The following is a 26,663-nucleotide window of genomic DNA, read 5'->3' on the forward strand; positions in this document are numbered from 1 at the left end:
ATCAACATCCTTTTATGTATACTGATGATATGGTGCCAAGGCTATAAACTCAGACTGTATGAAGAGACGACAGGTTTTTATTCTAACAACTCTAAGAAAGAATGTCTTTATAGTAATACCTCTGAAAACAAAAAATAAAAAAAATTCTGTAGAAAGCTTCCAAAATTTATTTTGTACCCAAGGACTCTATTGGGCAAGTTAATTAGTTATCCAAGAGTATAATATTATAATATGTAATAATTCATTCTGAAAGACTTAATGGAAACCTCATTGCTCACAAATAGATGACCAGGGGACTATCACTATAGATTTTCATATGGCTATGTTAGTTATGCATTTGCTTTTAAAGTTTTTCAGTCCAAAGTCATCTTGCCTATGATGAACTTCATAATTTTGGTCACTTGACTAGTCAGCTATTTACCTGCTAGGACATATCTATTATTGTTTCCAGAGAAAAATCCCTGATCTGCCTCTAGGTATTCCCTTAACACCTGGTAGAAGGTTGGCCAGCAAGTCAGATGAAAAATCTCCATATGCTACTTCTTTCTCCATAAATAGGCATTTGTACCTGCCATCCACAAACAAAAACTATATGCCAAAGAACATAACCTTTAACTGCCCAATGCCTATTTAAGTTTGAGCTATGCGTTTCATAAATCTATATTCTATGATATCTATTTTTCTTACCCATAAGTAATTTTCAGCCTTATATGCACATTAGTATCAGCAATTATTTGTATCGGTGCTTGTCAATCCTATACATGTGTTAGCATCACTTGGTAAGTGTTTAAAAAAATACTTCTTCCTAGGACCACTCTAGACCAACTAAAAGAAGTATGTGTGCCTAGAGCTTGAGATTTAAAAAATCTTCCCCAGGCAGTTCTTATGTTCACACAGGCTTGAGAAGCATTGACTTGAAAGCACACTGCAGACAGAGAGAGAATTTAACTTACCCTAGCAAGATTCAAATCATTGTATACAATTATAAAATATACAAAATGACTATGCATAAAATGACTTTTGCTTAAATACTAGATTCATACTCTTAAGTCATAAAATTAAATTGTCCAATACCATGATCTGTAAAACACTTCCAAATTTCCTCATCTCATCAACACATTCATTTAATAGTTTGTTTAAAGAATGAAATTTGGAGTTAGAAAGTGGAGCTCAAATCCTGACTTGGCCACTTGCCACTTGGTCTTAATCTCTCTGATGCTGTTTCCTTATCTAAAATGGAATGTTACTACCATCTTTATAGAAGGGTTATGAGATTAAATGGGATTATATTTGAGAAGTAACAGTAACAGTAATTAGTAACTCAATAACATTATGATCAGAATTAAAAAAGAGATTTTATTTTATCTTGTTCAATTTATAGACAACGGCTTTGAAAGTCAGGGACTAAATGCCTCCATGTAACAGTCATTTAGTAAAAAGTCAAAGGAGTCAACCTTACTCAGTTGGCAACATTGGGATCAAATAAGCTCTTTAGATAGTTGCTTAGGTAAGAGCTATTACCTGATAGTCATCGACAAAAGTATCTGTAATGACTGAACTTATAATTTCTACAGTGATTTGCACTGTTAGAAAATATAAGAGCCTTTTATCTCTATTGTACTGAGTTACTTTTGAGCACAGTAGTCAGACATACACCCTTACCAGAATATATTCTAGTGACGAAAAGGACTGCAAAGAAATACTACACTTTACTTTTTCTGTTTTTTTTTTGGGGGGAGAGGTAGGTTGTGGTATGGTATAGTATTTCTGAGATGATTTTCTGCATATTAAGACAGAAATGAGTAAATATATTGATGCTGTCAGGAGCCAGTAAACTCAATTTCTTTTGAACATGTATTCCTTAATTAGGAATGATGATTCATAGCATGATGGTTCCTTAATTCTTCTACTAACATTAAAAGGAACCAGGGCTGACTACAGGTCTGGAGCAGGGAGAGAACAAGGTGAGCCGTAGCATCTCAAGTGCCAAAAAGCAAACATTGATGGGTTCATGTTGGAAAAGGAAATGGAAAAAGAGGGGAAATGAAAGGAGACATATGCATACATATATGCAAGCATTTAGGACACTCACATTATTAGAAAAGATTAATGACAAATTTATTATAATGCACTGAATTTTTAAAAAAAATCTGAAAACATACGCGACCTTCATGACTTGGTTAACGTAGTGTTTTCCAGGTTAATATTTTTCCCTCAGATTATGTAGGTCTGTTTCTTTTCCTATCCACCACCTCAAAGCAGTTATGTTATATATTTGTGATAGATTCAATTATCAGAGTTTGTATGCCATGCTGGGATTCCTTGGCACTCTGGCTGATATGCAGTGCTGGGTGTATGTGTTTTAGTTTGCATACATTAAAGTTCACTCTTCATGACAAACAGTTCTACGGGTTTTGGCAAATGCAAATAGTTACATACATACCACCCAGTATTGTGTAGAATATTTCCTTCACCTCCAAAGTTCCTTTGCATTCCTTTGTAGTCAATCACATCCTGTTATTGCTTAATCCTTAGAAAAACACTCATCTGTTTTCTGATGCTATAGCTTTGCTTTTTCCATAATGAATGGAATCACACAAAATGTAGTATTTTGGGTCTGACTTCCTTTCGTTGCATTTAAGTGTCATCCATGTTGTTGCATGAATGAATAGCATATTCCTTTTTATCACTGAAGGGTATTCCACTGTATGGATATACCATGATTTGTCTATTCCCTTGCTGAAAAGCATCTTCGTTGTTTTCAGTTTTTAGTGATTATAATTAAAGTTGTTAAAAGTATTCACATGCAGGTTTTTGTGTGGCTATAAACTTAGAGTGTAATTCTGGATCTTATGGTAAGTTTTTGTCTAACTTTATAAGAAATTGGCAAGTTGTTTCCAAAGCAGCTGTACAATTTTGCATTCCTACCAGCAATGAATGAGAAAGTCTATTACTCTGCATCCTTATCAGCATTTGTTACTGTCAGTTTTTTGGATTGTAATAGGTGAACAGCAATATTGTGTTCTGGTATAAATCTAGGTTTAAGGGCATTGTTACTTGCCTTTCAAATTCAAATGCTACATTTTGACTAAAACACAAATTTTAACAAAAAAAAAAACACACAAAAAAACCCACTTTAGAAACCAAGCTTCCAGCTATGTATTCATAAAATTTTAGGCCGTAGATCTGATCATGTATGGTCATTTTCACAAAATCAGAAAAAAAAAGTGGTTATTGCTTCTAATTATAAAACTAGATACATACATAAATGAGACATTATCAATAAATATAAAAAGGAAATATCATCCATAGATATCACCAGTTTCTTCTAATTGTGTGTGTACACATGTGTGCTCAACCTACAGCATGGCAAGAGCTAGAATCTAAAGCAGAAATAAGTTTGATAAGTTTGGGGAACAGAAAGAAAGCCAGGTATGAAGGAAGGTTGAGAGTAAGCAAGGAATTCCTAAAAGGAGTGAAATTTGGAGAGGAAGAGACCAGTTCATGAACATCAGTGGTTCTTCAACCTTGGAATGGGCCAAAATCCCGAGGAAGGCTTGTTAAAACAGACTAGGGCACTACCCTCAGAGTTTCTGATTTTGCAGATTTAGAGTAGGGCCTGAGTATTTTCATTTCTAGCAAGTTGCCAGGTGATGCTGGCCCCACTGGTCAGGAACCATCCACACATTGAGAACCACTGCTGGGCATTCTAAACCGTGATGAGGAAGAAATGCCTGGGGAAGATTTTATTCCAGATAAATGGGAAGCCACTGGAGGAGTTTAAGTTTAGAATGATATGATTTGGCTTGAATTTTCAATAGATCATTGTGGCTGAGGTGTGAAGGATATATCAGATGGGGACATGATAATAAGTGGGAAATCAGAAAACAGTATAGGTGAGAAATGATGGTGCCCTAAACTAGGGTAGAACTCTGGAGATGTTAAGATGTGGAGATAGTCAGGATAAATTGAGGGAAAAGCTAAGAGAACTTGCAAATAGATTGAGCATGAGGGAGAAGGAAGGAGAAACCAGGGCATATCTAGGTCATTGGCTTGACAACCTGCTCTATGGAAGATTCTCTGATGGTGGGAATGAAATTTTATGAGAATTGGCCAAGTCATACAGAGATTAAAAAAAAAAAAAATGAATGAATCCCCCTACCTTAATCATCTCTCCCCTGGCACCGATTCATGCCCCCCTCGACCCTTAAACACAGGCACATACTGCCAGAGCCAATCAGCAGCTCATAGCCTGGCATGTACCCTTCCACAGCTTTTCCCATATTCACTGAACAATCTGAGATGCTTATTAATTGGAAATATCAAGTATACAGTTGGCTATGCAAATCTGAAGCTCCAAGGAAATATAACATTTGGAAGTCATAAGCATAAAAATGATATTTATAACCATAGAACCTACTGAAGTCTTTACTATGTATCAGTAGTTCCCAACCAGGAATAATTTTGCCTTCCAGAGAACACTGACAATGTTCAGAGATAGTTTTGATTATCCTGACTGAGGTAGGGGGGTATTGGGAATGTTAATAACATCTATTTGCTGGAGGTCAGGTATGCTAAACATCATAAAATACAGAGGACAGCTCCCAACAACAAAGACTTATTCTGCTCAAAATGTCATTAGTGCCAAAGTTCAGAAACCCCAGAATAGATAGAGAAGTTGCCTTTCTTGTCTGAATGGAACAGGAAGCATAAGACCTTTCTCTGACATACAATTGCTTAGAAAATATACCACTTCTGTAACCAATTAAAAACTTGCTTACATATATTATCTGCCCAACTGGGAAATGGATTAAAAATAGCTCAAGAATTACAATATAGCATTAAAGATGGTCAACCACCACACCAGGGAACTGAGAGTACCTACAACTCCAAGCAGGAGAATCGCATCCATCAACCATGTGGGATCTAAGTCCTTCTCTTGGTATAGAGGTGGAGTGGACATCACCTTCCCATGATCCACAGGACAGAGGAATAAAATATGGATTAGAGTGAACTTACTGGTATTCTACTATAGAACTATTGTGACTAGTAATGGAAGAAACTATATCATTGATGTGGAGAAAGTGGCCATGGTAGTTGCTGAGGGCAGGGAGAGGGAAGAAGGGATGTGATGTGGGGACATTTTCAGGACTTGGAGTTGTCCTAAAAGATACTGCAGGAAAAGATGCTGGACATTATACATCCTGCCATAACCCACTGAAAGTACTGGGGGAGACTATAAATTACAATGTAAACTATAATCCATGCAATGCAGCAGTGCTTCAAAAGGTATTCACCAAATGCAATGAATGTGCCACAGTGATAGAGGTTGTTGATGTGGGAGGAGTGGGGGGTGGGATGTGAGGTATATGGAACCTCTTATATTTTTAATGTAACATTTTTTGTGATCTATGTATCTTAAAAAAAAACCCAATAAAAATAAATAATAAAATGGCTGAAGTTAGATACTGAAACATTTATAATAAGGGAAAATATAATTATTATAAGTTGGTTTATAAAGTGAATGAATACACTAAACATTTCTTTTTTGAAGGAGATAAGGCAAAATTCACATAATAGTTTAAATTGAAAAAATCCTAGTTCATAAATCCAGTAAGCCACTGCTGTTCTGTTAAACTATATTATCTGTTCACCTTTACTGAATGAATAAATGCATAAATTTGTGAGCACATGAATGAATGAACAGTATGACTTAGCTCTGTTAGATAATAACAAATACATGTATAAGGAAACAGAAAAGGAAATCTGGAATGTGAGTGTAGAGTAAATTGGAATATGGTGTGTCATAGGAACACAGGCTGAGGCACAACAGAGGCTCCAGCAAACAATTGCTCTATTGCTTGCAAAGCACAACAGGTCCAAAAGAGCAGGTGAAAACAATCTGCCCTTGGCTCGTCCCCCAGGGAGGCCAGCTGCTCTGTTGATTGTCAGTGTATGGCAGCTCCACATACCTCTCTGTGTTGGCAATGAGGGACACAGGCACTGACTGAGTACTGAGATTTTATACATTCTAGGGGGAGGTGGGCTCTGCCAGTGAGCAACCTTTGTGCCCCAGTAAGCAGCTGGGGCTGATTAAGATTTAACTTCTTCCCAAAACCCCTAGCTCCCTAAAGTCTCTTGTGTAATAGTAAAATAACAAACACCTGTGCACAAACAGGTTGGGGGGGGGGGGGAAGGGGAAGGAACAGGGTAGACAAAGCTTGGAAGATGGCAGCTAAGTATGTCCTTGACTTCCCCAACTGTGAGTGTGGGTGTGAACTCACAATATCCCTAGAAATGGAAAAATTCCAATATTGTAAAAGAAGCACGAGAAAAGGATTTGAAGTGAATAGAAATCCTTACTTCAGGAAAAAATCCAATGTAAAGACTCATACTAGTATCTTTCAACATTTAGCACAGCACAAGCTGTCCATCATCATAACTCTTTCTCACCACAAAATTTCAAGCAATATTTCTAAAGAGCTTATTCTCTAGGAAATATATATGAATACAGTGTGAAGGTCTGGGTAAGTCAGATTCACATTACAGATGACTTTATAGTCCACTCGGGATCACATCTATTTTATAAAAAGACTGCAAATAACCTTTTACACAGAGAGGTGTAAACATTAAAAAACAATAGTAATGTTAATGCTTTTACTGCTGGCAGAGGCTTAGTATAGTGGGGGTATACTGGGAATAGAGGAAAAATATATTCTAGGTATGATGAAGTGAATATAGGGAAAATGTTTCAATGTTAAAAGGTGTGTGTGGAAGAGACCTTCTCACAGGGAAATGGAAAGACAAATGAACTTAAGAGATACTCTATAATTAGTTTACTCACAATGAACATAAAGAGAAGGATGACTTGAAATATAAAGATGATGCTTTTAACCCATGGATAGAAATGTAGTTAAGGAGAATTTCCTTGTACCAATGAAGATAGGTTGGTCAGTGTCATCCTACATTCAATGACCAATGGAGCACAAGTTTGAGATGAAGGATTGAGTCAGAGACAATGATCTTATGGGTACCTCTGACCTGGCCTACCACAATAATTTCTATATTATGGTTAACTATGTTTATTAGATGACAGCGTAAGATAAGTTCATGGGAAATTACAAATAAATAATATATGCAAATATGAACACAAATTTCACATGCTATATACTGAATCCAAAGAAGTTCTTCTAGATCCAAAAAACTTAAAAAATTGTGACCATAAACTCACCCTTCCCAGTTCTTTATCTTCAAGGGCCAGGACCCCAGTGCTTTCTGTGAAGAGTTTCACTTTGACCACAGGCCGGGGATGAGTTGTGGTAAAATCTCCTTGGGTTCCCCATCTGCAAAAAAATAGCAAAGATTTTCCTTGAAAAACATGTTTTTCATGAAAGATGTGTTCACTGAAGGCACATCAAACAGTATAGAATCTTAATTTTTAAAATATTTTAATATTTTATTTATTTCTCTCCCTTTCCTCCCCACCCTAGTTGTCTGTTCTCTGTGTCTATTTGCTGCGTATTCTTCTTTGTCCGCTTCTGTTGTTTGTCAGTGGCACGGGAATCTGTGTTTTTGTTGCCTCATCTTGTTGTGTCAGCTCTCCGTGTGTGCGGCGCCATTCCTGGGCAGGTTGCACTTACTTTCCCGCTAGGCGGCTCTCCTCACAGGGTGCACTCCTTGCACGTGGGGCTCCCCTACACGGGGATACCCCTGCGTGGCAGGGCACTCCTTGCGTGCATCAGCACTGCGTGTGGGCCAGCTCCACATGGGTCAAGGAGGTCTGGGGTTTGTCCCATGTGGTAGACGGACACCCTAACCACTGGGCCAAGTCTTCTTCCCAGTATAGAATCTTTTGTGGCTCAATGAGATTTTTATCTTTGCTTTTGTTTCTGATAGATGGCACAGCCAAGGAGGAAAATAACAAGCAATACTTTTTACAGCTTGTAATATTCATCTGTTTAAAAATTTAGTATGTTGGAGTACAAACTATAGGTTTCAGGAAAAATTTAGGTCACGGTAAAGCATAATAGACATAGATGGAATCTATTATATATAAATTCAAATGCAAATTACAAGATTTTTACAGAGAGCAGAGGAAAATTATTGAAGTGTACATTTAGGTAAGGGGTAGTTTCTCAAAACTATTATCCTATCTCTGCTTAGAAAGCCTTTACTAGGTATTTTCTTATTTTTTTTAGGTAGGGAAATTATTTCAGGTCTATTACTTTATATGAATTTTTTATAACTCCTGTCAAAAAAGAGAGAGATGCATCATTAAAATATGAATGTTTTGCAGTTAATTTCCCAAAATACTCTCTTAGGAATGGAATAAGTCTATCGACATCTGGCTTTTTAAATCATAACAAAATAGCATGTTTTCCTGGCTTATTCTTCAATTAGTAGTATCTCATCTTTACCGCACACCAATTTATTTTGGCTTATTCACAAACTTAGGACACACACCTGATATTAAAAAATTTTATCAGTGTTTCTCCTATAACAGATTGTAAGCAAGAAGACTCAGCACAGCATGAAGAATCTGCCATTCAGCAAATTACCATGAAAAAGGAAGAAAATATGAGATTTAACAATATAAGGGTTCATGTTAAAAATAAACCACCAAATATAAAATACCAATTTTCTTACATTGTTTTTTAAGGAAATAATTTATCATTGTCATGTGGCTGTCAAACCTTTATTTTATTTGTAAACATTATTCAGAAAGCTTAGGAAATACAGAAAACAGGAATGTAAGTATAATAAAAATTGAATGTATAATTGTGATCTCTTCCTATCCTGTCACAGCAGTTATAATATCATACATTATATACATAGAATAAACGGGCCATTTCAATGACTGAAGACACTGGGATCTAAACGTAGTCTGTTGTTTTGAAAATAGTCATATGCCAGAAGGATGAGAGATCGACTTAGGATAAGAAAGCAGCTTAATTTCTATTTTATTTTTCTAAGAAGGGGTTAATGAAGAATTGTTTTACCATTTGATAGAGTTAAGATGCCCTGAGATAAAGCAAAGCTAAGACAGAAATAAAAATAAAAATAGATTCAGAACCAAAAATAAGGGAGTTGAGAAAAATTCTCAAATTAGAGTGTGGAATCTTAAGCCTTGTGTATAGTCAGACAATCTGGTTGAAAATTCTGGAGTAGATTCAAATAACATATCCTTCTTTATTTGGTATCATATTTGTGGTAAAATTTGGAGACATTCTTATAATCGAAATCAAAGGTTTCTGGTAGTCACATAGGCATAGCCTAAGAGTTTCCATGGAATTTCCTCTTCATTTAAGCTAAATTCTGTTCATAAAAATTCACTGCATAAAAAATTTTTTGGATGACATTTTTCTCCTCTAATTTCAAAATCCTTTGAAAACATTTTTTATACTTCTTTCTAAGTTTGTTTAGGTTTCCACTCTATTCCAATATATCACCAAGGTACCTGGTGGGCTTACCTTTTTCTTCTTCTTCTTCTTTTTTTTTTAAAAGAGACTTAGATTACATAAATGTTACAGAGAATATATAGGGGATTCCTATATGCCCAGTTCCCATACCTCCCATGTTTTCCCACATTAGCAACATCTTTCATTAGTGTGGTGCATACATTGCAATTGATAAACACATTTTGGAGACTGCCAGTAAGCATGGATTGTGGTTTACATTGTAGTGTACACTCTCTCCCACTCAATTCTGTAGGTTATGGCAAGATATATAATGGCCTGTATCTGTCATTGTAATGTCATTCAGGATGATTCCAAAGTTCCAAAAATGCCCCCATATTATGCCTGTTTTTCTCTCTCCCTTCCCTCAGAACCTCCAGTGGTCACTGTCTCCACTAAAGCAGACTTACTAGTATTCTACTATAGACTTACTGTGATTCTAGCAATGGGCCTTACCTTTTAACCTCACCCTCCTACCACTGTACATAAAGGTAAATGTGTTACCAATTTCATTTCATTTGACAAAATAAGACTAAAAAAATCTGTTCACGTGTGAAGAGCTATACTCACTTGTGGTCCCTTGCACTTCTAGAAAATTGCCTCATACCATTTCTTCACAGATCAGCATCTTTAAAAACTACTCTTCAATCTTTATCGCTATAGCACATCTCTCATTTGCACCTCTTATATTGTCAATGTACAAGTCAAGCATCAGTTTCTCATTCCCTACCTACAACTCAGCCCCTGGTAACCTATATCCTACATGCTAACTCCATGAGTTTTCATATCGGTGAGATCATATACTGTTTGTCTCTTTGTGTCTGGTTTATTTCACTCAACATAATGTGTCAAGGTTCAGGTGGCAACATGGATGGACCTGGAAGGTCATCCTCTATTTTTCTTACCCCAAAAATGATAGAATTCTTTTTTCCCTCTTTTATCCCTCTGCAGTATTTTTATCATTGATGCTGTTTTAACTTTATGTATTTTCTCTGGCAAAAACATTCTATTCCATGATTACAACCACTACATTTGACTCAGATCTCTATCTCAGTCCGTATCTCTTGGATTAGATTAAAATTACTGTATTGCCTACTGGATGGAAACGCACCCCAACATTTCACATATCCATGAACTCCACATGTATAGAACTGGAATAATCACCCACCTTCAATGGTTCTGATTCCTACATTCCCATTTCACTAGATAGTCATCATCTACATCATCGCCAAAACTAGAAATGTGGAAGTCAACTAAACTCATCCATTATTACCTGGTGTGTAATATGTACAAGACAGAGATTAAAATAAAAGATAAATTAAACTTTTAGAACTGGAAATAAAATAAATTACTATTTCTTACAAATTTTATTCAATATAAAGTATTTTTTTTTACCTCTAAATACTTTTAAATATTCCATTTGGTGATGTAAAAATATTCAATACTGACAATACTCATTGAATGTGTATTATTTATTACCTTTTACAATCCTAAAACCATGATTTCTTTTCAACCATTAGACCTAGGTAAAATTTGAGAAATAGTTTGTGAGTAATGGTGATAATGAGATAGACAAGCTTAGAGAAGTTGGACAAAGAATCTAATCAATATAATGGCTAACAGAGACAGTCATTTGCTAAGATGAAAAAAGTTAGCTAAAGTATGTGAGATGCTATTAGTAATCTAAAACTTGGAATGGAAATCTGGGATATCCAATCTTGAAACCAGTATATAAATAAAGGCATGGAACAGGGGGACTATTGCAGGTCCCAGGAGACAATCCTACAGGAATATATCTACATAGAATGTCTGGGACTTCAGAGCCAGGAGCAGAGACTGCTAATGGCCAATTCCTGTGAAACAAGGGAAGCTTAAATAATGTACTTTAAGGCAGAGAAAGCCTGAGGCAGAAGGATGAACACCGATCTTGACTATAAACAGAGGACTACGATTTTATTGATACTGTTGCCAAAAACTACAATTCTAAAGGTGTGCGTAAATATAAACATTGTAGCATTTAATGGTCCTTTTAAACTCCAATTTTCCAGGAGACAAACATAAAATGGTGCCATGATGAAAAATAAAATTTAAAAGATCTATACGGATGATAGAAAATGCTTATGTGTTCAATAATGAATAAATTAAAAACCCAAGCAAAAAACAACAATAAAAAATAACAAAAAGGCAAGGAAAGAAGATAATAGTTCTATCTTCAATATTCACCAAGATGTTTCCTTGTTTCCTACTTAATAGCATGATTTAAACTTTCAAGAAATGATACAGTCATTATCTTCCTACTATTTTCTCTGTATTATATGATAAAAAAAATACATTACCCTTGCTGTAAATATGTTTACTCAAAGTACATTGTCTTTCTCTGCTGCTATGACAGTACTATTGATGAAGATTCAGACTTCTAATGTAGATCTTCAAATTTACAAAATATCTACAAAGCATGTTTAAGGACAGCAGGATTTCCTGGCCATGAAAAAACAATTAGAGCCAATTACTGATGTAATTGACATTAGTTATATATTTACTATCAAATAAAATGTACTAGAAATTTGTATTAGGAGACAAAATACATGGTCATTCAATAAAGTAATTTCTATGAATTAATCCTAAGAAAATAATCATAATTATGGACAAGACTATAATCAGGAACATATTCACTACAGTACAATATATAATAGGCAAAAAAAATTAAAGGACCTTACATCTCTAATACTAGAGGAATGGTTATACAAACTATGGGGTATACAAGGAAATAGTTTGCTTCTATTTATAACAGTGGTTATAAAAACAATTTAAAACCATGTGTGATATAAAATGGGAAAAAAAGTAAATTTAGTCATTCAAAATACTTCTTGAGCACATTGTATGTACCAGACAGTATTTTAGTGCTAGTAACCAAAGTCTCTATCCTCTAGAAAGGTATATCTTAACAGATTGAAAACAAAAGTTATTACAATACTGTAACATATACCCTCACCACACCCACCCTGCAATCTTAACAGCTAGAGACCTTATATGGCTTTTTATAGTAGCTAGAGATCAAGATTTATGATGCAAAAATTACACAGAATATTTTTTAAAGTTGAAAATCATGAGAAGTAAGTTTTAAAAAATCATTTAAATCACTTAAATCAAATTTCTTAATACGACCATATCCATGAGTTGAGAAGTTAAGAACTTAGAAGTAGGTACAACCTACATTTCTGACATAACTAGCATGACAGAATTAAAGAAGGTACATACAATTTAAAAAATTATTTCACTGACTTATCTATCTTTCCTTTCATTTATCCTACTGCATGGATGGCAGTGGGTGAGGCAGTAGGCATTCAAATAATCAAGGACAATGAGCTCGGCAGTTGAGGGGACAGATATACTGATAAATATGAATAATAAATCAAGTCATACAGAATTGAGCAGGATCCTAAACTGCATATTTTTTAAAAATTAATTTTGAGGCAGAGCACTTTTTCTTTATTAGTCATCTGTGTTTCTTTTGTGACGTGTCTTTTTATTACTGTTGTCTGTCTACTGTTGTGCTTCCTGTTATAAATTCTTTATAAAACTATATAATAAGGACAGTAACTCTTTCTGATACAAACTGCAAATAAATACAGCTGTATGTTTTCAATTTAACTCTTGCTTAAAGCTTTTTAAATGCAAAGTTTTAAAATGTTTAATAGTCACTTTTCTCAGTTTGATTTATAGTTTTCTGATTTTTACATTCTACATAAGTCTTTCTTTATGTGACTATTAACCTATGTTTTTTCTAATGCTTCCATTGTTTAAATTTTCTGGCTGTTTGAAATTTAATAGTGCTATGAATGGGAGTCTTCTTATTCTTCCAGTTTTAACAATCTCATTTGGTTAAGAAGTTATCTTTATGAAAACATGGCATTATTATATAAGCTTGGGGTTGGTTTTGAACTTTCTGTTCTATAGATATGTCTCCTAAGCTGTGCTATACTGTTATTATTATGACTTTTTTTAGATATTATGATATTTCTTAAAATAAACTGGTAATGAGTTTTGAAAATTTATTCTATTTCTAATTAAGAAAGTTGAAAGTTTATTCATTTATTTATATCTGTACTTGGTGAAAATATTGCTTGGTGAAGTCAAATCTTTCTTCTTCTGCATAAGTGCTTCACATTTCTTGTTAAATTTCTTTTGAGATATTTTACATTTGTGGGTCCTAAATAATCTCTCTTATGTTATCTGATGAATTCTGATATATAAGAAAGCCTTGAATTTCTGTATATTTTTATGTCAGCAAACAATATTAAACTTTCTTCTTTGTTCGAATTATAGTTTTTTGTTTCATTTCTAATTACTGCTTTTTAAATTGATGTCTTTATCAAATTATCATTCTCTTACAAAAACTGAGTCATTAAAATAAATACATGACAATTAAATAAAATTCCAAAGCCATCATTAATGTTATAACAGAAAACATTAAATAAAGATCCAAGTAAAGGGTAGAAATGAAAGGTCAAGAAAGAATTGCATATAATTCTTGAGACTTTTCATGCTGCAATATTTTAAACAGCATTTTAAAGTATAAATTATCATTTTGATTATTTATGCATTTAAAATAGAAATATCATAAATTTACTAAAAATAATTGCCTAAATAAAAGTTTTTGTTTATAATGCAACCATCCTTCCAAACACCTGTATCCCTTGCTGTACCTATTAAATTTTTATCAGTCATTGTTCTGCTCATGATGGCCTTGAGTACTTTAAAGCCTTGTGAAAGAGGTATATATGTAAAACAGGTTTATTAAAAGGACTTGTAAATTATACCAAGTAGATACAATGCCTTGTTACTACTAATATACAGGGCTATCTCTTTTTAGTTGAATAACAATCTCTGAAAATAGGAATACATTTAAAAAGAATTAGAGTCTGGCAAATTACATAAATAGAAATTAAATAAAATATTGAAGGTATTTAAAAACCAATGTTAAACACTGTAAAGATGATTTTAATGTAATTGATAAATATTTATGACAATTTCATGGAAAGCTCTTTCTAAAAAGGAAAAGACACTTGGAGGAGCAGCCTTCTCTATTTAAAAAAGCCAATATTTCTAAGTTATTTGACAGGGTCAAAGTGTATCAACATTTTATCTAATATTGATGGACTTAAGCCAAAGTCAAGGGAAGAATGGTAGAAAGAACTAAGTTTTCATGGGAATGTGGCTGACTGGTGACACACCACTTACAATGGTCAAAACTACCAGAGGGGAAGGAACTTACTCTGAGATATTCAAGTGTCTCATTTTAACAGGCTGCTGGAAATTCAGGTCTGGGTACTGTGAAGAGGCTGTGATGAAGATATTTATTTGGGAGTGATTTATACAGAGATGGCAGTGAAAGCAATGAGAATGAAGAGCCTGTGAAGGGTGCCCATTAAAACTCCATGATGGGAGGGACATTTATCACACAAGTCCAGGCCTATTCATGTAACTATGTGCTTGTGTGTGTATGTGTATGTGTACCTAAATGCATATTATTCATTTAACATAAATAGAATTATTCAAACTGTCCTATTACTTGTTGTTTTATATAACACTATACCTTGAACTTCTTTATGTTTTAGTACATTGCTGAACATAATTCCTTTAAAGACTAAAGCATTTTCTCACATAGCTGTGCCATATTTTATTCAACCACTCTCCTGTTGATAGAACTTCAGTTTATTTCCAGTTTTAACTACTACATGCTGTATTAGTTAGCCAAAGAGGTGTTGATGCAAAATACCAGAAATCTGTTGGCTTTTATAAAGGGAATTTATTTGGGGTAGAAGCTTACAGTTACCAGCCCATAAAGCGAAAGTTACTTCTCTCACTGAAGGCTGTTGCCATGTGTTGGAGCAAGGTGGCTGTCGATGTTCAGCTTTCCTCTTCCTCTTAAGGCTCTGTGGTCCCAACTTCTTCCAATATCAGTTGGATGTTGGTATAAGGGTGATCTCTCTCCCCAGGGTTCATTTCTTTCCAGGCTCAGTTGCTCAGTTCTCTTCACAAGGACTGTCAGGCTCTCTAGGTTTTGTCTCTCTCTGTGGGCTCAATTCTCTTAGGGTTCAGCTGCTATGCTCTTTCCCGTGTGTTTAATTCCTGGGCTCTATCTCAAAAATTCCAAACTCCCCAAGGGGATGGAGACTCAACACCCTTCTAATGAGGCCCAATCAAAGCCTTAATCATTATTTAATTAAGTAAAAGTGAAAACTCTGAATCTAATATAGTCTTAATATGCCTAGAGGAAAAGACCAGTTCACAAATAATCTAATATCAATTTTTGGAATTCATAAATAATGCCAAACTGCTACACAAGCCATGCTGCAAAAGACATGCTTGTATACATTCAGTAGTTTCTATATCAAGCAAGTAATTCTAAGGTAGCCTAAGGTTTAAAAATATTCCTAAATAGGGCAAGGAGAGGGAAGAAGAGATGTGATGTGGGGGCATTTTCAGGACTTGGAGTTGTCCTAAATGATACTGTAGGAAAAGATGCTGGACATTATATATTCTGCCATAACCCACTGAATATATTAGGGGAGGGTGTAAACTACAATGTAAACTATTATCAATGCAGTGCATCAGTGCTCCAAAATATATTCACCAAATGCAAAGAATGTGCCACAATGAAGAAAGAGGTTGTTGAAGTGGAAGGAATGGGGGGGGGGGGGGGATGTGGGGTATATGGGACCTCATATTTTTTAACATAACATTATTTGTGATATATGTACCTTTTCAAAAAAAAGACAATTAAAAATAAAATAAGAATAAATACATTGCAAAAAAAATAAAGTATAAAGGAAAAAAAAGGTTAGCTCATGAAATTAAACAGGTTTAAGTTTAATTTCATGAAGTTTTTCCTGTGCTTTCAAAATTTACTACCTATAGGCCTGTTATAATCAAAATTCCAAATTTAAAAATATTATTTTTATAATCCAAAATTTAAGATTACTTGCTAGAATTTGAAATTGTATGATAACATCCTCCTTCAATTTTAATAATAAATCAATAGAACTGGCCTTAAACTTCTTCCCTCAAATATATATTGAATATACGTATATGCAAATATTCCATTTATCTTTTTAAATTCTTTTAAAATAGATAGTCAAGAGTCTTTATAAAAATTGCCTTACATATGACTGTTACTGTTGTTGTCTTTGAAATTTCAGTTTGAGGTGTTGAATTGAACCATATAATGGTTAATAATATACCCAAAGCAATAGAGATGTGGCACTCAATGAAACTATGGCATGGCTTTCTGGGCCACGAGGATAATCTCTGATCTCACAAATCACATTCTCATTTGAGACATCATGGTATACTGCCTGATACTTTTAACACCACTAAAGTAATTATTCTGCATGGATATATATCAAAATAACAACCTTAATGAAATTAATATAGCAAGCATCACAACACTGTCCTAAACGATTTTACATAAAGGCGTGTGAAAATGTCAGATTGATTAAAAAAGTGAAAGAAGGAAAAGACAGAAGTAATAACTAGAACCAGGCTTGAGCTTATGTTCAGTATTGCAGTCACAGTGAGGATAGGGCTAAAGAGTGCAGTTCCCAGAGTCAGAGTGTCTGGGCTTGAATCTCAACTCCAACATGTACTAGCAAATAGACCCTGGGCAAGTAAATCATCCAGAATTGAACAATACTATTCCTCATAAGACTGCTGAGGCATATATGGAGACACCCCATGTTAACACACTTAAGAACACACTACAAGTCACAAAGAAGGTGCTCAATAAATGGTAGTTATTATTAATATCCACAGTAGAATTTAATTCTACTGTCTAAGCAAGATAAAACTTACCTGAAAAAAACTTGATAGTTCTGAACATTAAAGCTTTAGCCAATTTCATAAAATGGCCACAATTAAATTCAGACAATATTGGAAACTGCAAACAAAGAGTGACATCAACAAATAACAAAACATGACAAAGAAAAAGAACTAAAAAGGAGATAAAGGGAGAGAGAGAGAAAAGGAGAAAGGGGTCAAAGAGATAACGAGAAGGAAGAGAGAAGGGAGAGAGGGGAAGGGGAAAGACAGGAGAAATGGTGGAGATTAATAAAAGAACCACCTGGAATAAGTGGAAAAACTTATATACTTAGAGTTACTCTTAATGTATTTTTGCATGTTATATTTGTAAACTTCCTTTTAAAAATAGTTTACATCCTAAAATGCTGTTATAATGTATATTATAATAGAACTAGAAAATATCCTTTTATGTAACTAAATGTCATTTTAGGCTTCTCAGAAGCTCTTTCAAAAACACTATATTGGAACTTTTTATCAAGGTGGAACGTATTACTATGAAAAGACAGTGCAAGTTATTTATTTGAATGTGGCAAGGAAATTAGAAATCCTGGGATGACACTTTACATTTAAGACAGAAAAATATTCGGGGACGGGGTAGAAAATGATCAGTTTCATAATCAGAGAAAAATCTTACGGGCTTCACCTTTATTCTCTCCCTTCTTGTCTCTTAGATATTTCCCTTTCCCCTTAGGAGAGAGCTCCCATTTTGTGGCTCTGAAGACTTGCGCAGCTTCAAGAATAATAGGATAAAATTGTTCTCTCAAGTCTGTATTTCTTTTATAAAGTATTCATGCCATTAAACCTCCATATCCTGAGCACAGAAATCATCTTATACCATTTTCTTCTGGGAAAGTCTAGCAAGCATATTAGCACCAAATTGGGTTTCAGAAAAGATAGAAGATATAATTACTCACAAGCATTTTACTTTCTCTGTCTCATATCAGAACAGTTTAAAGACATTAGCCTGAAACATATAATTTTAAAGAGAACAATTTCTTGCATCTTGTATTTTGATTTGGTCCAGATAACCCAAAAGCAAAGTATAACTTTTTAAAAAATAGAAACCAACATTTTATAAGAATTTATATATAGGAAGAAAGGCAATGTGATACAGAAGAAAAATTAACCTTGAAATATAAAGTTTTGCTATGCACACACACACATATCCCTAGAATGGTGTTCAAATAATAAATAAAATGAAAGTGTTTGTTGAAATGAGCACAAAGTTATTGCATAATTAACTTATCTTTAGAAAATCACCAATATCTTACATTCACACTGGTCCCATATCCTTAACCTTGAAGTTCATATGAGGAAAAGAGCTATGGTCATGGAGCATCTATGTAGCGGTTTCAACATTCGGCTTATGTGCCCCTATGTTCTTATATAAAAATAAAAGTTGGATGAGTTTATGAACTAGAAAAACTCCTTTCAAATCTAATAGAAATAATGTGGCTTGAAGTTATATACTCCAGAAAAAGAGGTTCTTAATCTTAATCTATTCCTGTGGGAGTGAACCCATTATAAGTAGGACCTTTTGATGAGGCTACTTCAGTTACGAAGCAGCCCAGCTGAGTCAGGGTGGGTCTTCATCCTATTACTGGAGGCCCAATAGAGAAGCCATGGAGAGAGAAGCCACAGGGAGCAGCCAGAGCTGCAGGTCAATGGAACCCACAAGAGAAAGGAGGAGACACTGACATGCTCATTGCCGTATGACAGCAAAGTCAGGGAACCCCAGAGACTGCTAGCCAGCCAGAAGACACAGATCCCAGGAGTAAGGAGGACTTCTAGCCTCTGAAACCATGAGCCAATAAATTCCTGTTGCTAAGTCACTGGATGCCATTTATTTTAACAGGTAGGAAATTAAAACATTGTATTATCCTTAAAGATAAAAAGCACCACAAAGATTTGAACTATAGGCTTCCAAAGTATAGATTATAATTATTATTAGATTTGACAGTGCTGTATATTACTACTACTAATTTGGAGTACCTATGGATAACTATTAATTGCTTTACCAGATATCTTTCAATAATTAATCTTTAATAGAACTTTCAGAGGATTAGTGTTCTTTGTGGCCAATTACATAGTAAGAAAATGTTTTGCTTCCTATTTTCTTAATTTGCAGGCCTTGGATTGCCAAATTACTATGTCAGTGCATCTTATTCTTCATGGACTACCTTTAAAAGCAAATGCCCCTCAGCTGTTTGGGGCTACTCCAGAGGTGAAAAACTCTTGATCTTTCAGTAACTGAATCATGTACACAGGTTTATTTCATTTCTCCTAGGAACGGTTCTTTTGGGTTCTCTTTGCAGATAACACTTTTTCTTTTCTTTTCTTAAATAACAGTTTCTTTTGACCAAATAAAGAAACTGTCCAACTCACAGAAATAGTATGGGAACAATAGGAGAAGTCAATGAATTACACAAGCCTCCCAGATGCCAAAGAGGGTAGAAAATTACCTGACACCATTTCTGAGGGGGTTGTGAAAATGGCCAAAGAGCATCCAGTCACTCAACAAGGGCAAGATGCATGGACAGGGGTAAGCAAATACTAAAGTACACAACACACGGTGGGTCATCTTAAATTTCTAAATCTAGTGGATTACCAGCACTGGGGTATATTGCATAGAGGTGATACTGTCATAAGAGGTCACAGAAGAAATCTGGTTAAGTAGCAGGGTCTGGTACTCCACAGACCCATAGCCACTACTGGCATCTAGTTCTGGCTCCTATGTTATGCAGAAAAAGAACCCTACTTGTCCAGGACTTCAAAACTAATTTTGAATTACCTTGGAACATAAATGCTGCACAAACTTTAAAATTTAAGGACACTGGAAAAGATTGTTTAGAAAATTGTTTTGACATTCTTTAGATAACGGGAGCCCCCTTAAGGATGTAAAGGGGTAGAAATTATTGGTATGATCTATGTGCTCCAACAGTCCTAGCTGGCATCTGGACTATATTTAAATAACAACACTGTCTGTAATTCCTGTTCTTACTAGTAGAAACTCCAGAATGATATTTATTTATTTATGATTTATTTATTTATTTAGTTCTCTCCCCCCCTCACCCCCCAGTTGTCTCCTCTCTGTGTTCATTGTGTGTTCTTCTGTGTCCGCTTCTATTCTTGTCAGCGGCCAGCGAATCTGTGTCTCTTTTATGTTGCATTATCATGCCGCATCAGCTTTCCGTTTGTGCGGCTCCACTCCTGGGCAGGCCGGACTATTGCGCTGGGCAGCTCTTCTTACGGGGTGCACTCCTTGCGTGTGGGGCTCCCCTATGTGGGGACAACCCTGCGTGGCATGGCACTCCTTGTGCGCATCAGCACTGAGCATGGGCCAGCTCCACACAGGTCAAGGAGGTCCTGGGTTTGAACCACGGACCTCCCAGGTGGTAGGCAGATGCTCTATCCATTGAGCCAAGTACACTTCCCCGGAATGATATTTAATTAAGCATCTAGTATGTGTCCAGCACAGGCTAGATGCTGAGCCTACAGATTTGAAGGAATACAGATGCTGGCCTACAGGAACTGAGGCTTGTGGCAAAGAAGTGTGAAGCATGCAAATAAATATGATAGCACTGAGAAAAGTTACACAAGGGCCTTTATTCAAGACAGTTATCTATTGCATTACAATTCTATGTTTATGATTAGTCTCAGCAACTACAGTTGTATTTCCCATTGCACCCACCACTGAGCTCTGAATATAAAAGGCACACATTAAATATTCAATAGAGAAGAACATGATGCATAGAAAGAACACGGATTTGGAATCTAAGAGGATTGGGTTGGAATCCCAGTTTCATTGCTCAACTGCTGAGTTACTTTAGGTATGTCAAACTTCTTGAAGACCTGTTTTATTAAGAAAACAAGAAGGCAAGCAAGTCCTGTCTCAAATAATTATTTGGAAGAATAAGTGAAACCAATATGTAAAACACCTGACATTGTCTGGCAAGAAGGAAGGCATATAAAATAAATGCATTTTTCTCAATTCACCTTACCTCCCCAATTCCCTGTTGTCAGGCCAGAGGTCTGAATGACCAATCCCTGACTGCATTCCCATACCAGTTTTGCAGAAGTGAAGGAGGTCCTGTGAGCAATCCTACGGCCCATTCTCTATGTAAAGGGGCAGAAAATGTATTATTTAAGCATGGTAGAAAACATGTACTAAAACAATCCAGGTTTTACGCATATTAGTTGGCAAGGCAACTTTTGATTTTAGTTTTTCTGGTTTAGGGGAATTCTATCAGTGCTGCACTAGCTCTAAAAACATGGCTAATGCAAGCTCTGGCTTCATGCACTCTTCTATTGGTGAATGTAAGGCATAATTATTTTCACATAGTATTCCTTTTTCTCTTTTTTGGAAAAATTTTACAGCTTTGAGAAGCACTAAAAAAATACTTGTGTCAATAAACAAAAGCAAAAACTCAAAGTACACTGTGGTTGCTGCCATAGAAGATGGGAAATGGTAAAAGAGAAAATACAAGTTGAGAGAACAAGATGATGGGATGAAGATTAATATCTTTTACATGGCCCTGAAGGCTGAGATTATCCCCTGCTACATTTCAAGCCCCCATCATGACCGCTCCCATCCTTAATCCACTCCCATGCAAGAGGCTCCTACTACAGGACATTTGTGATGGCCTGTTCTTCTATTAGCAATGCTCATTTCCCACTGCCCTGCCATCCCTGCTATTGCCTGATTACAATTTCTCTTTCTGTTGATAGTTCAAGTGTTTTATTCTTAGAAAGTCTTCCTACCCATCTACATCTACTCAACTGGATGCTCCGCCAAATAAGTTAGATTTATTGTTGCTATATATTTACATAGGATATGTCTTTCTTTCAGAGCAGTTACCTGATTTGCAATTATAGGTTCCTAGAATGTTTAGTTGTTAATGTCTGTTTTCCCATTGCAAGCTCTATTTGCCAGAGCCAAGCCTGTCTTTGGTCATCTCAGCCCTGGCACCTGTGCAGTGCTTAGCACAGCACAGTGCTCAATAAGTGTGTGTTGAATGAACAGACGAATAAATGAATGACTGATACCATATGCTTTAATTCTAATTACTTCTTAAAGGACTGTGAGGACAGCCACAATGGTTGGATGACCAAGTATTGACAGTATATTTACTGCACTAAACATAGGTGGGGAATTGTGGCAGATCAGAAACTATGCTCATGAAATAACTGAAACACTGGACAATTGCACAAATTTTATCTATGATAGTTCTAGGTCAGATTGCCATTGAGATACAAAAATATGCAAAATAGTTTATGTTTTCAGACTAACAGTTTTCATAGTTAATATAACCAACCTAAAGGGCAATCAGAATAATCACCTGATGCTAAAATTCATTTCTGAATTTTAAAATATTACAGTTAACTAAAATATCATCAATGATTTTAGCATATGTATGGAGATTTAGAAAGAGTCTGTGACTTAAGCAAATATCTGTATATCAGATTTTTTAAGGCTGATAAACACATACCTTTATTTTAAGTATGTTTACCATAGAATACTGCTAATATCTTACCAATTTCTCTGTTCCAGCCAACTATGAAGAAATAAAAATCCTTTAAGCAAAGTTCTTCTTTCAGTAGCATGTATCTTTTCAAAAATGTTTCAATAAAGACTTTCTTGAGAGTTTAATTTTAGTTTTGTTTAAACTTTATGATGCTTACATTTAATCCCCTTTTTTTCCACTTGTCTTTTTGGGTATACATTTTTTGTCCTGTCATCTCTACATGTCATTATATCTGTCCTGTTATCTGTGCATGTCATTACATATGTGTTCTGCTAAAGTAGAGAAATATTATAAAATACTTCATGAGAACTAAATGATACATGATGGCTTAAGTAGTAATCATAATTTTCTCTATGACATGAATCTCTGATGGTTCTTTCATTCACTAAAGCCTCTTTCCATTAGGAGTGAAAATGAAATTTTGAGGCAAAGTCATTTTAAAATCAAAATACTTTAAAGGTTAGAAAACAGTTTACCTCCAAATTCCCTTTTAATGCCTCACAAAAATTAAGTTAACTAATTAAAATAATGTCTGATTGTGTATATAACTTGGGAAGAATTATAAAATGTAACTGGATTTATATTCCAATATAATCAGGTAAAACACATTCAATGGAAGTATACAGAACTTGTGACAAAGACAAACTTGGCAAAAAAAAAAAATTTTTTTTTTTTTTGAAAAGGGAATAACATGGTTTTAGAAGATGAAACATAACCTGGCTCCTTTGACCACAAAAATCACATCTGTTTACTATGGTGGTTTGGAGCTATATACACTAGAAAAACATGTTCTTAAACTTTATCCATTCTTGTGAATGTGAACCCATTGTAAGAAGGACCTTCTGAAGAGGTTACATGAGGTAAAATTTGGCCCAATTTGATCAGAATGGGTTTTAATCCTATTACTGGAATCCTTTATTAGCAGAATGAAATCCAGACAGAGAGAAAGCCACAGGAAACAAGACACTGAAGGTCAACAGAACTGGGAAGAGAAGGGATAGACCGAGAGAGGCCACCATTTGCATTACCATGTGATGGAGAAACTGAGGACCAAGGATCACCAGCAGCCAGCCCCAGAATGCCAGTCCTCAGGAAGAAAAAATCATTGCCTTGATGACCTTGATTTGGATTTTTCCTACCCTTAAAACGGTGAGCTAATAAATTCCCATTGTTTAAGTCAACCCATTGCGTTGTATTTGCTTGAGTAGTCAAGGAAATGAAAATATTTACAAAAACAGAATTTTGTTTCCTGGGTGGATATTTAATTATTTTGAAATAACTTTTTCTTAGATTACACACACATACACACTCACATATATATATGATATATGATATATATATACACACACACACAATTGTTTGTTAGTCCTTATTTACATATCCAAAAGCTAGAAGCAAGCACTGTTGGTAGAAAATTGTTAAGTAAAAAGCATAGTTGTGTATTCAGTTAAGTAAAAATATTTTGCTTTTGACACAAAGGTATCTTTTTAAAAAATTCCCTCATGCTTCTTAAATTAGAATATTACAGCAGCTTTAGGAACATTAAAATGCCAACTTAAATATAAGCAGTATTTTCTCCAAGAAACTCCATGTGATTTACAGAGGAGATTTTAATAATATATAACAGTTTTGTTGTTACACAAATAGTTTTGGATGTGTAAGATGAGATTTAATATTGCATTATTCTCAGTTTGTAAAGGAAGAGGTATGTCACAGAAAGTGATTTCCACAATGAGACTTAGCAGATTGTATTTAGCTGTAGTGGGTGGAAAATAGGGTGACAACTGACTCCCAGCTGCTGTTAAGTCCATTCAACCCCACGTTTAACTTTCCCATGCATGAATACTAAAAGGCAAATCAGTTCATATCTACAATCTTCTGTGCATGTCCAGTTTTTGCTAGTATTCTCACTATAGATGATTTATTCTGACCAATCTTCATTAATAGATTCAAGAGAATATTGTTGTCAGTTATTAGAAATCAAATACTTCCTCAAATAGAACCGAGCTATATGCTGGGATGCAAGGCTGAACAAGACTTCAGGGAGCTCATTGTCTATGGGGATGGCAGACAAAGACAGAGACGACATAGAATTAAGAAGTTCCATGGAAGAATACACAGACCTTCAGGAAACTTTCTGGGGAGAAGGTGGGATGGGGCTCAGTGAAGACTTCACAGAGGAGAGCACCTTAAACTGAGTTTCCAAGGAAAAGTGGCTAGGTACAGAATGAAAGGAAGGCAAGCCATATACACGAAGTTCAGGAGGGCAGAGATCAGTTCTCCCTAGGGATGGTACCTCATCTTGCTAGGGGGTTTAGAAACATGTATAGGCAAAGGCCAGGAAGCTAAATGACAGGCAATGCATGGGATAATTCCACAGATAAAAACTACTCCCACCAAAACGCCAATAGCATTCCTGTTTGGAAAAACTCTAGGGTGCAGAATCTAAGCTGGAGAGTTGCTAGGGGTAAGGTAAAGTAAATAGGGGTCAGGTAATGAAGAATCTTTCATGTGGGACTTCATCCCAAAGGCAAAGGGAAGTCTCTATGTTAAGGAGGGAAATAACATTACAAGTTCCGTATTTTGGAAATTAGGCAAAAGTGGAATAAAGAATGGAGGCAGAGGGATCAAATAGAAGCTCCTGAAATAAACCTAAGAAGGACCCAAACAAGGTGCTGACAACTAAGACTGGGAAAGGAAATAGATTATTGGGCATGACAGGCAGAATCAACAGGAATTTGATATGGGGGAGGGAGGCTGGTCAGAGACAGGAAGGGATTACAAGCGCCCAGGGTCTGGCTTAGGCACCTCTGTACAGAGAGGTACCATTTACAGAGATAATAAACAGAAAAAAAAGGAGTATGTTTGAAGGTGAAAAATAAGTGGTTCTCTTTGAACTATGATGAATTTGAAGAGTCCGTAAAATACCGAATAAAGATATCTGGACAGAGAAGGATCTGCTGTCTAGTAATAGCTTTCTGAACCTGAAAGCTACATCTTTGTAGTCTTTCACAAGCATTAGCCCATTGTAAAATTTGCTTTTAGCAGATAATTCAACATAAAATATGAATAACTTAAATATTAAAATAATACAAAATTATCTCTCTCATATCTAATAAAAGGGAGTAATTATGTTTTACTGTGAAATTCTTGCTCATCCATGCTATAGGGATAAATATTCCTTCCATCAGATTAATTATCCTGTTTGTAATATATCTTAATTATATGAGTGATGCTACAAAACTATGAACAATTTTGATCAATTTATAAGAACATGCTATTTGATTATTATATCTTTGAATTGATTTTAAGAAAAGGATGATTATAAAATGGATGCTTTCATCCAGGTCACCATAAGCTACATGATGGAAAGAAAACAAAGCAAAATAACACATGCAGTAGCTAAGTAAAAGAATTAGCCTCCATGCAACAGAAAGAGCAGCCCCATGGAGTCAAAGCAACAAAGCCAAGCTCAGCTTGGTGTAAACAAGTTTTCTCTTTCTAAAGATCCCACCAACTGAGGGAAAACAGCAAAGGTCATTGGCTAGGTGGGGGATCTTCTCTGAAAAACTGAACCATTAAAGATTCACAGATATACCCAAGAAAATATTAATAATGAATTTTTAGTGTAATCTCCAAACTGCCTGATTATGGGAGAAAGAAGTCCATCTGTCAGTAAATCACATTATAAAAGTGACTAATCACATTAAGTTGACAAACCTGCTCTGAGCCTTCCAGAAATTGTTATTCTGCAATTTTAATGAGTTTGTAACAGAAATCAGATCTCTAACTCTAAGCCATTTATACTTCTAGCCCTACTGGT

The 26,663-nt window shown here is 35.2% G+C and overlaps 1 protein-coding gene across 13 annotated transcripts in view; it reads right to left on the reverse strand.

Moving 5' to 3' along the window:
- Positions 1 to 26,663, reverse strand: part of CADPS2 (calcium dependent secretion activator 2) — a 613,932-nt gene that overhangs the window by 313,073 nt on the left and 274,196 nt on the right. For all 13 annotated transcript variants that reach the window (XR_011648842.1, XR_009185867.2, XM_058297292.2 and 10 more), the window contains exon 7: positions 7,232 to 7,343. Coding sequence is in view for 11 of the 13 variants with exons in the window: in XM_058297292.2 (XP_058153275.1) it covers positions 7,232 to 7,343 (112 nt within the window). In the remaining 2 variants the exon portion in view is untranslated. The remainder of the gene's footprint in view (positions 1 to 7,231; positions 7,344 to 26,663) is intronic.

Source organism: Dasypus novemcinctus, chromosome 5, assembly GCF_030445035.2.
Source record: "Dasypus novemcinctus isolate mDasNov1 chromosome 5, mDasNov1.1.hap2, whole genome shotgun sequence".
Lineage (NCBI taxonomy): Eukaryota > Metazoa > Chordata > Mammalia > Cingulata > Dasypodidae > Dasypus > Dasypus novemcinctus.